Source organism: Crinia signifera, chromosome 4 (genome assembly GCF_055691185.1).
Source record: "Crinia signifera chromosome 4, ASM5569118v1, whole genome shotgun sequence".
In the NCBI taxonomy this organism is placed as follows: Eukaryota; Metazoa; Chordata; class Amphibia; order Anura; family Myobatrachidae; genus Crinia; species Crinia signifera.
The window spans coordinates 293,983,130-293,994,933 of NC_139220.1; the positions used below are offsets into that span (position 1 = coordinate 293,983,130).

At 44.4% G+C, this 11,804-nt stretch overlaps 1 protein-coding gene across 1 annotated transcript in view; it reads left to right on the forward strand.

The window, feature by feature from the left end:
• Positions 1-11,804, forward strand: part of OLFM2 (olfactomedin 2) — a 148,786-nt gene that overhangs the window by 107,017 nt on the left and 29,965 nt on the right. Inside the window, 2 exon segments of the mRNA XM_083185057.1 lie at positions 7,148-7,207; positions 7,209-7,368. Of these exon segments, the coding sequence (XP_083041183.1) occupies positions 7,148-7,207; positions 7,209-7,368 (220 nt within the window).

Below are 11,804 nucleotides of genomic sequence, written 5' to 3' on the forward strand. Positions count from 1 at the left end.
AGGAGGGGGAGTGAGACAAAGAGGGGGAGGGGGAGTGAGACAGAGGGTGGTGAGACAGGGAGGAGGAGGGGGAGTGTGACAAAGAGGGGGAGGGGGGAGTGAGACAGAGTGGGGATGAGACAGAGAGGGGGAGGGGGAGTGAGGCAGAGGGGGAGTGAGACATACTGTAGATGCGGTGAAAGAGAGGGGAAGGTGGGTGAGAGAGAGGGAGGGGGAGAGAGAGAGGGGGATTGGTGTTAGAGGGAGATGGTAGACAGAGACAAGACAAGGCGATGTGAGGTGAGAGGTATTTTAGAAAGTTGGTAGGCATTACTTTGATTCACCCCAGGCTGTGCAGCGCTACTTCTGACCTGCCTCAGAAGTAGCCGGAAGGGGCAGTGTCTTGTGATCCGGCACCAGAGGGCCTCGTGCCCTGGTGCCAGAAGTTGCAGTGCAGGACACTACCAGCCCCGGGTGGGATAGTCCCCCAAAAATGGGAAGGTCCCGCAAAAATCAAGACAGTTTGGAGGTATACCTTATGCCACACATATCAATGCCTCTGACACAATATGTTTCACAAGATGTCCCACAGTACGGCTTCTTATAGAGTGTAAATTACCTGCTCTTTGCCAGGGTTGCAATGCCAGAGGTCAATGCTTGTTGCCAAGGGGTCAGTGCTCATTTCCAAGGGGTTAATGCTCATTGCCAGTGGTTAAGGCTTGTTGCCAGGGGTTAATGATCTTTGCCAAGGGGTCAATGCTAGTTTCCAAGGGTTAATGCTCATTGCCAGTGGTTAATGCTAGTTGCCAGATGTTAATGCTCATTGCCAAGGGGTCAATGTTCATTGCCAAGGGTTAATGCTCATTGCCAGGGATTAATGTTTATTGCCAAGGGGTCAGTGCTTATTGCCAAGGGGTCATTTCTTGTTGCCAAGGGTTAATGCTCACTGCCAGGGGATAATGTTTGTTGCCAAGGGGCCAGTGCTCCTTCCAAAGGGTTAATGCTCATTGCCAGGGGTTAATGCTCATTGCCAAGGGGTCAATGCTTGCAACTTGCATGCCACAGTTGTTGTCTTCCCCCTTCACCCCTCTGCCTCAGAAGAGACCTATTTAACCTCTAGCATCTGACAGGGAGTACAGCGCTGCAGCATTACCCAGAAGTGCTCTGTGCTCACTATCAGATGAAAGAGTGTGGGGGAAGGCGGTGGAGGCAGCAGGTGGGCGGAGAGCACTGTTTGCACCCACATATAGCACCCACTCTTGTCCCTTTAACAGATGTCACAATAGATGTAGATGGGTGCTCACCTTAGATGGGTATTTACAGCATAGGGTACACTGCTCTGTGAACTGGCAAATGTTGTGTGTGGGGGTGACAGGAGGGGGTGGGGCCAGATACTCTGGGCAGGGCCAAATCATAGAAATAAGTGAGTGGCCTCACAGGTGGGTCAGCCTACCAGGAATCTTTGCATGGGAGATCTATGGCCATTGCCCCCCTGTCTAAAACCGATGATCTTCCACAGGGGATGCCTAGCTACTGTGCAGATTCCATCAGTGGCAAGTGTATAACCATTGCCCAAATCATTTCAATGATAATACTTTAGAATGGTTTGAATGCAATGGCAAGTGCACAGAAGAAAGGATTCCTGTTAGAGATGAAGTCTGCCTTCATAACTCTTAGGTCACAAGCCGTTGACTCTGTAATGACTGAAATTGGGATTTCACTTTTAGTACCCGGAGCACTGCATATTGCAAGACGTTGTACTAATTGTGCCATATACAATCACTTTATTGGCGTGTCTCTCTGTGTTCTGCGTGAGAACAGTCACACATTTTGGGTACAGTAACAAATGGGAATGGAATGAGAACCTCAAGGCACGCATTAACTCTCATTTACAATCCAAGCTACCAGCTCAGCAAATTAGTGAGGCATATTAAAACCTTAGTACCCTATGTGCTATGCCAACACTATACAGGCAGCGAAGCAAGCACTGGGTTAAATGAATGTCTGCCACAAAGCTGGCACTCACAGAGATCACAGATGCATTCCAGATGTAGAGATCGCTTATTGCTGTCTGGGCTGAAATCACATTGTAATATGCAAAGGACATATACAAGGTAACAGGAGAGGCAGAGACAATGAACTGTGCAACTATATAACACAGGAGTATTGGCATAATAAGATTGTATGTCCTAAGGAGCTTACGCTGTGATGTAATAGAAGTAAGCCCTTAAACTTACCGATGGAACATTCTAATCTAATACAGGTTCTCAAAGTCAGTCCTCAGGACCCCACATAGTTAATGATTTGCAGGTCTCCTCATAGAATCAAGTGAAATACTTAGCTCCACCTATGGATCTTTTAAAATGTGTCAGTACTGAGTGCACCTGTAGGGTGACCTGGAAAACGTGAACTGTGTGGGGTACTGAGGACCGAGTTTTAGAACCACTGCACTATGCCATATACAGTAGGTGCTTCTGTCACTGATTTGGTTTCACTTCATATATGTTGTATTATGCACACTTACTGTATATACAATGGGGTGTTTTTCATGCCTCGGCGAGCCCCTGATGGCGAGCTTTATAACGAGCAGTGCCGATCGCACGCCAGCAGAGTATTCAACGCCCTCTCTTCACTCATCATTTCTACCTCACTGGTTCTTTTAATCGAGGTGGAAACGGGGAGTTTGCCAATCAAAATGGCGGGGCTCGCCACAAAATGCAGCAAACTCTCTGCAATCCTCGGTGTCTTCTAATGGCAAGTATGCCGGCAAAACATTAAATAGGGCAAGGGGGTTGGATGGCAAGGACAGTTTTACTTGCTGAAAATAAGCCATCCTCGCCGTACAAACACCCCTCACCGCCACATTGAATACACCCCTATATCTCTTCCACCATCAGTAACTGGGTTTCCAATCTATAATTTATTCTCAGTGTTATTATGATAAGGAATGTTTGATGTTATGATAATTCACAAATAAAATCGGTACTTGTTTCCTAGCACAGCGCCCGTCGGGTCCCATCGCATACCATAACTTAAGGTATGCGATGGGACCCGATCAGACCCGACCGACCCGATTTTAGGGTTTTAAAGACGTTCCCATACAATTTTAAAACCGCAACGCATCTCATGCCATTACAATGGCATGTGATGCAACGGGATTATACCCGATTTTACATTGTACAGCCACCCTGATGGCTGATTACAATGTTAAATGCCCCCCCACACCCGATTTTTAATTGTATACCCACCATGATGGTTAATTAGTATGTCAAATCCCGCCCCCCCCCATTGTTAACACCACGCCACGGTTAACGCCAACCCGAAGCGCAGCAAGCCCGCGAGGGGCATCGGTACGCGTCCTCCAACCTTTTCATACCCCCACTATCCACGTCAGCATGGAGTTGATTCTATATAGTGTGGCGAGCGCAGCGACTGACCGAGCCCGTAGCGTGGTGAGCGCAGCGAGCCTCGCGAGGGGACGCGGAATACATGTGAAGTAATGCGCGTCCCCTAGTGGGGCTCGCTGCGCTCGCCACGCTTCGGGCTCGGTGGCTTGCTGCGCTCACCACACTATATGAAATCAACTCCACGCTGACGTGGATAGTGGGGGTATGAACAGGTCGGAGGATGCGTACCGCCGCCCCTCGCGGGCTCGCTGTGCTCGCCACGCTTTGGGTTGGCGTTGATCGTGGCGTGGCGTTAACAATGGGGGGCATTTGACACACTAATTAATCATCATGGTGGGTATACAATGAAAAATTGGGTCTGGGGGGGGGCATTTAACATTGTAATCAGCCATCAGGGTGGCTGTACAATTAAAAATCTGGTATAATCGCATTGCATCTAATGCGATCTGGTCGCATGCGATGCGACCGATTTCACACACCCGATGCCATTCAATGTAAATCGGTGGCGCCGTGCTAGGAATCAAGTACCATAAAATCACTAACTGTGTGGCCCTATGGGCAGATGTACTAAGCCAGTGTTTTTCACCCACTGTACCGTAGCACACTAGCTTGCTGTGAGCAGTTCTCAAGTGTGCCGCCGGAGCCAAAGAGGAATTTTTTACTCTACACCCTGGGGCACTAACATTGGAGACACTTGGCATTAGCATAGGGTCTCTTCTGTGTTCTGCAAGCAGATAACCTGGCTGATACAGACTCTGTACTGCACTTTACTATGTTCCTCAATGAGTTTTATTTTTGTGTTCTTTGGGGGAGTGTGTGAATGATTGTTTTGTTTTATGTTTATGTGGTGGCCAATGATTTTTTTTTCCTATGGGAGACCGTGTGGGTGTGTGTGTTACTTCCCATGGGGGACTGATGGTGTGTCTTGCCAATTTTAAAATGAAGAAAAAACTCATGTCGACCCGATGACCCATACCCCTGGCCAGTGCACTGGAGATAAAGGCAGGTGGAGCACACAGAACAAATGTAATTCCCTGGTCACTAACACACATTCTCCAGTCGCCATGGAGACCTGGCACCAAGATTCATCCACCCCTGTTGTACATGCACTAACATCAACGCTTTGCTCATCCTTTCCCGATGGGCAATCTCTGTGTTTTAGTGCTATCTATATTAGCAAAACCAAAACAAAAAAAGTATAAATGATTTGCTCTGTCTGAATCTTAAAAATAATAATATATTTAAAAAGGGTCCTGCTGTGGATATACTGCTAAAAATATCACAATTTCTTTAGTGTCCGGGGCAAGGCCGGATTAAGGCAGGGGGGCCCATTTAAAGGGCCGGGGCGGGCGGTATATCATATAGTGCTTACAGTATCTCCCAACATCCCAGGAGAGGCAAAATGCTGTCTATCTGGAGTTCCCTCTTAATATATGATTAGTGGCAACTAATTGAATGAATTTCAACACAGGTGATTCCAGTTATAAATTAAGAGAGGAATCCAGATAGAGAGGATTTTGTGTTTTTTAGAATGGGTCATGTTGGGAGGTATGGATTGTATATATTACATTTAAAACACTGGATTTTAGTTAATAATGTCTGTTTATAGCTCCACCTAATTAAGAAACAACTATATTTTTATATCTATCTATCTTCTTGTAGTAGAACAATCTTAAAATTCACAAAGAAAAAAATAAATCTACTGCTTCATCTAACTTGTCACATGCATAGGAGCAGATTTGGTACTACTCACAAAAAATGTCCCAACTACACATTTTGGGGAAGTTCCTGCATCCCGGCATGGATAAGGGGGCAGTTGGGAGTCTCCCCTGTAATCCAGTGAATAGATGAGCACAGCGTCTATTGCCTCAGCAGAGAGGCTGAGGGCTGGTCAGCAGCTTACAGAGATGATAGTCAGGCCCCCACAGCGGCAGAAATGCTGTGCCACGCCCCATAATTTGGGGAACGCACCTTCAGCGCATGCAGCTGTCACTTTTCACAAAAGTTGGGAGTTATACTAGTAGAGCTAGTGATGTCACTGTGCTCTGGTCGAGGGACCCGTGGTACAGTATCCCATGTGTCCCCCCCTTAATCTGGACCAATGTCTAAAACCAATGGTAGTGGAGGTCCACAGAAACATGGCTGCCTGCAATAAGCCACTTCTGGAAGACTGTGGTTATACTGTACCTAGCCGTTCTGTCATAACGTAAATGTTAGAACAGCCCACAGCAGAGGTTCCCCAACACAGTCCTTAAAGCACCATTACAGTCCAGGTTTTAAGTATAACCAAACTTGGCACAGGTGACTTCATCAGTACCTCAGTCAATTAACCATCTGCTAGGGTGCATTGAGGACCAAGTTTGGAAACCACTGGCCTACATTATATAGCTCACACTCATTTTATTTTAGGTAAAGTCACAGTCTACTCCTTTGCCAAGCTAGGAGATGACAACACAAATGGGCCCACCATGGCCATCTTCCGGCACTATGTTCTACCATGATCAATTAGGAATATATCATTAGCATCATTATTAATCACACTACAATGTTTGGTCAATTGCCTTATGTTGGATGCAGTGGAGGCTCCAGAAGGTTCCAAAATCCAAACAGGGGTGCAACGCCAACTAATATCGAGACCTGTCCACAATCTTTGGAGTGGCAATGTGCGTGGTTCCTCTATTTGGATTTTGGACTGCAATATAACAGTGTATGTTCAACTTGACTTTGTACATGACCTTGACATTGTATATCTCTGCAAGCTTTGGTTATTAGTTATTCAGGTGTATAATGGTTCTTTGCGTGTCCTTCAATCAGCTTACCGACAAAAAGCTTTTGATGTCTAGGAAAAACCATCTGCAATGATCACACTTCAATGTCAAGTGTTTCACAATCCAATAAATTCCTGGAGCATTTATAGAGTATAATGCAGTAGTAACCCATGTGCAGAGCTACAGTGTCCTTGCGGTGATTCACAATGGCCCCCATATGCACGTTTCCCAAATGGTGGCTATCGATAATCAACAAATCTCGGAAAAATGAACCATGTAAAAAATTTCCAATTCCCTGAAAATGGTTGGGATGGGATGATCGGGATTTTAATGTTTATTATCCCTGATCAGATGAAACTACCATTGGTGCAGCAGCTGCATTGCACATTGGACACTGAGGACTAAGGGGCCCACTGCTGCCACCCATTGCTATGTGGCATATTGCAAACTCGGGTTGAAGTGTGGGGGGATTATATTTTTGCACATGGGCCAGTGGCCTGATTAACCAATAGGCTGAAACCAAGGGGATGGGGGGGGGGGGAGACACCTTGCAGGTCAAATTTATTTCATGCTTATTAGCTTTCACCGTCCTGAAATACTGTGTGTGTGGTGGGGGGGGGGGGGGGAGTTTTAAGGTGACTGCCAGATGGCTGTGCCAGTGTAACTTACTGATGGGAGCATTACTTTATGTACATTGTGCTACAGCACCAAAGTCTCCTTCACACGCCACTGGCATTAGATCCTATATGCCAGTTGTATAACCTTTGTTACCTGCACATGGGCAGTATGACTGGCGAGTCCGTGAGCACTCCAACACATGTGTTTAGTAGCATTACAAGGGGGGCTACATATGTATTAGCCTAGGGCACCTTGAACCTTTAATCAGGCCCTAATATTGCAGATGTATGGGGGCCATTTATTTTTAAAAGTAATACACATTTAGGCATTGGTGGTCCACAATGGACTAATGAGCTGCTTCTGTTTTCTTCCCAGGAACTAAAGGATAAAATGAAGCAGCTGTTACCCCTAATTCCAGTTCTTGACCAATACAAGTTCAGACACCAAGATGATTGTCCCGGTTAAAGGAGGAAGTGAGGAACCTCTCCAACGCCTGCATCTGATACAGGAGGAGATGGGGGCTTACGACTATGAGGAGTTGCAGCAGAGAGTGATGATCTTGGAGGCCCGGTTACACGCGTGCATGCAGAAGCTAGGTACGGATAGCTGTCACTTTTGTACTTCTAATACCTTTCTTATACCCCGTTCTCACTGCTAAACCAATTCCCGAGTCAATCATGTTTACCTGGTAATTTGCCTTTAAACAGGTTTTTTCAATGTGAACAGTTCAACTAGTGTCAAAATTCTCAGGTCTCCCACCCTGCTTTTTAGCCGGGTTGGAGACCCGGGTATGCCGACATGGGTTGACCCCTTCACACTGCAAAAAAACCTGTGTTAAAAGGCAAATTACCATGTAGAAACGGCTTCACCCGGGAATTTGCCTAGCAGTGAGAACGGGGGTCCGGCGCTACAGTCCCCAGCATATAAATGCCGGGTAAAATCCGTGTTCCATGGTAAAGCTGTATTGATTTACCATAGATGTGAGCAAAGTCCCTTATCCTTTGTAGAGGTTGGTATATGTTTTTGATATCTGTAACTATTTTTGTATATCCGACAAAGCAAGAAGGGGTATTGGTGATTTTTAAATAATGACTGAAGAAAATATTTGTTTAAAAATTGCTATTGTCTTTTACAAAATCTTATGTGTTGTCTAAATGCCTTATTTGTTCCCGGTAAGCCGCCAGCTTCAGCTCCAAGAATACAATTTAAATATTTGACTGCTCAGACACTTTCTCCCTAATATACTTGTATCTAAAATGTACAAAGTAATGTCAATGTGATGGCCACCGTGCTTCTGTGGAATGTCCCTATTTCCTTCTTTTATTACCTTACTATTGCGGTTCTCCTGGAACATTACCACTAGACATTTTTGTTGTCCCGAATTTTGACATAAGTCAACATACAGTAGACACTGGATCAGTGTACCTCGTCCCCTTGCATGGCTCGCTGCTATTATTTTCTCTCTCCACGCCCTAGTGAAATACCGCCTGTTTTGTAAAAAAAAACTTAAAAAAAACAATGTTGACCTTTAGTGGTTGACCAAATGTGTATCGACCTTCTTAGTTTTGACCTAGCGAACATATCCCTTTACACTAAGCTGTGACCTTCGTAGGCCCAGTCTGGGTCAAAATCCCAAAGGGTATCCGTTTTATTCAATAAAGCAGAACAGCGCCCTCTACTGAGGTGAAGCCCTCATCCCATTTGGTACGAAGATGGGGGAAGGGGACAAAATGATAAACAAAAAAAAAAGGCTTTTTTGTAAAGCGGACAAGTCATTAATTCTAGCATAGAGAACGTAAGGATAAAATAAATGAAATTCACCAGCCTATCGGGCTCTACACATTCTGCTCTTCCAGAGTCAGGATAACATTTCTGGCTTCTGTACTCAATAGTTCCTGTCAAACTCTTCTCTCTTCTCACAGTGACGTAAATGAATGTCCACCAGTAGATACTTTCTGAAATAAAAAGCCGGAGTTGTGCTTCACAAAACCTTTTTTGATTTTTTTTTTCGGCGGCAGGCGCAGACTTGAAGAGACATCAAATATTAATATGATAAAAGTAGATTATTTTTTTATGTGCTGCCCAGCTGGAAATGAACCCACTAGAGCAGGGTCTGAGTTAATTGGAAGTTAGAAACTCAAACAATATGATTAGAACATCAGAGCATTTAGAAACCAGCAATAATAAGCGATTTTATATATGAGCCCATTGGAAGGGTCACAGGTTACTGTTGAAAGTAGCAAAAGCAAAGACACCATTTCTCACTCTTAAATCCCCGCTACTTCCTGTAGTGCCTGGCATTATAAATGCAGCGTACAGAATTAATAGGCAGCGCTTTTACTGACTGTCGCAGCATTATGCTGGGTGCAGGCTGGAACGTGGGATATATGTGATCCAAGTAGATGTCTATATTCCTGTTCACAAATATCTGTATACAGTATAGATTTTATCTTGTGATGTCATTATATATATTAATGATCAGGTCTAACGTCTTCCCTTTATGTAAGATTAATGCAGAGTATTACTCTAGGAGACACACTCCTCTATCTGCCCTCTAGGTGTCTCTGCATCTGTATTCTCAGGGGCTCAGGACCACTCCCTCCTGTGCTGAAGCATGAAAGAAGACCTTGTGTATAGTACATGGATGGGGGAATAGGAGGAACAGAAGTGGGAGAGGCAAGAGGGGAAGAAAGGGAAACCAATTTCCAGGGACAGGAGAGCAGATTTGAAGGGACAGGAGGGGAACCAGTTGGACCATCAGGGAGGAGAGTAATAACCCTTAGCCCTGATTGGATGTGCACATTGTCTGTTAGCTTAGACATTCTGCCCTAGGCTGACCCTTCATGATGACCAATTGCCATTCGGCCCTAGCCTTACCCTCCCTAATGACCAGTAGACATTCTGCCCTAGGATGACATTCCCTGATGGCCAGTAGACAATCTGCCCTAGGTTCTCCTTCCCTGATGGTCAAGAGACATTCTGCCCTAGCCTCACTCTCCCTGATGGCCAGTAGAAACTCGCCCTAGCCTCACCCTCTCTGATGTCCAGTAGACATTCTGCCCTAGGCTGGTACTCCCTAATGGCCAGTAGACATTCTGCCCTATGTTCACCTTCCCTGATGGCCAGTAGACATTGTGCCCTAGGTTCACCTTCCCTGATGGCCAATAGACATTCTGCCCTAGCCTCACTATCCCTGATGTCCAGTAGACATTCTGCCCTAGGTTCACCTTCCCTGATGGCCAGTAGACATTCTGCCCAAGGTTCACCCTCCCTGATGTCCAGTAGACATTCTGCCCAAGGTTCACCTTCCCTGATGGCCAGTAGACATTCTGCCCTAGGTTCACCTTTCCAGATGGCCAGTAGACATTCTGTCCTAGACTGACACTCCCTTGGAAATAATAATGTTCAACTTACTATTCAGGTATCTGCAATAGCCTTATAAGATCAACAGTGCCTCTTGATCTATAAGCAGATAGTAGGATACCGTAGCTTTATTTTTTAAAAGGTTACTCTAAATTGCTACTGTAAATATAAAACAAAATCCCCAACTTTCTAGCTGCAAGCTGTTTGCCTCTTTAAAATAAAATGTAAGTAATTGTAACAGGAGATTCACCTATAAATCGATGTTGCAAAATTGATCTTTGGTGAGGATTTTCATGACTGACACTGTAAAGAAAAAAAGTGTATCATCCTGGGAGAACTAGAGTGTGATCTGGTGTGCCGAGCTAGCCAATCTTCAAGCTCCTTGGTGGTCACGTGATGGAAAAGGAAGTAGGAGGGTGGGGTTTAGCTTTGAGGGTTCCACAGCTCAAACCCCCCCCCCCATCTTACATGCGATGTGACTTTGGTTGTCATAGTAATCACATAATCCATTTTCCCATCATTAGCAGCTGGCTGAACCAAAAACTTAAAACATCTAAAAAAAGGATTGTTATTATTATTATTATTATTATTATTATTATTTAAATGAAACCACACAGTAAATAAGAGTAATACATGTAAATATCTATCATTACACTGTTCACATTGCAAAGAGAATGCTGATGGGAGAGATTCTTGCTCGTGACCTTACAATCTAGAAGGGGTCTAGGGGATGGGAGGACATACCGTTGAGTATTGCACCTACGAGAGGCTGACTAAAGCCGATGGATTTCCACGGCTCACCAATCTGTTATATGATGAGTTCAAATCCTGTCTGTGTTTTGCATTAAGTCGGACAGCTGCACTTTCATGTATGAGGAGGGACTCACTCACCCATGGGAGTCTGGCTGAAGCCTACGGCGTTCCATGAGATTCACCTCACCCCATCCCTTGTGTTACACACAAGAGTCTCAAAGGTTTTTCTTCTGCTATATCATCACAATAGAGTGAGCCCATATATTCTGCATTCAGATCCCTTATAATGACTATTTTCATTTTGTGTTCTTCCAGTTAAACTGACTCATACATAATTAATTAGAGATCCATTATTAATCATTCCAATCTTTATATATTCTATACTGTATTTATTGCATTTTTTTAGATTAGTTTGTGATGATATTATTACTATTGTCATCTGATTTATAGAAATATTACAACAAGGGTACATTTATTAAAGCTTCTAAAAATTAAAAGACGTGGAATCAACCAATCAGATTCTATTTATCATTTCTCGATTGCATTGTAGAAATAATAGACAGAATCTGATTGGTTGCATATTGGATATTACATAGTTACATAGTAGGTGAGGCTGAATAAAGACTTGCTTCCATCGAGTTGAAATTATTGTAGCTGCAAAATCCAAATGTGCGCTTATATAAAATAAAGTATAATGCTATTGCAAAACACATTCAAGACACATTAAAATAATTAGAATGACTACTAATCAATTGTGAGTATACCAACTTGGTCTAATGTACAAGCTAGGGCATCCATGTTTATTGGATAGATTCTCTTCAAATATTGCCCCTCTCATGTGATAAGTCCGCAAACACTATTTCAGGGTTGCTATCCTCCTGGAATGGCCGGGATATGCAGGGGGGGGGGGGGTAAA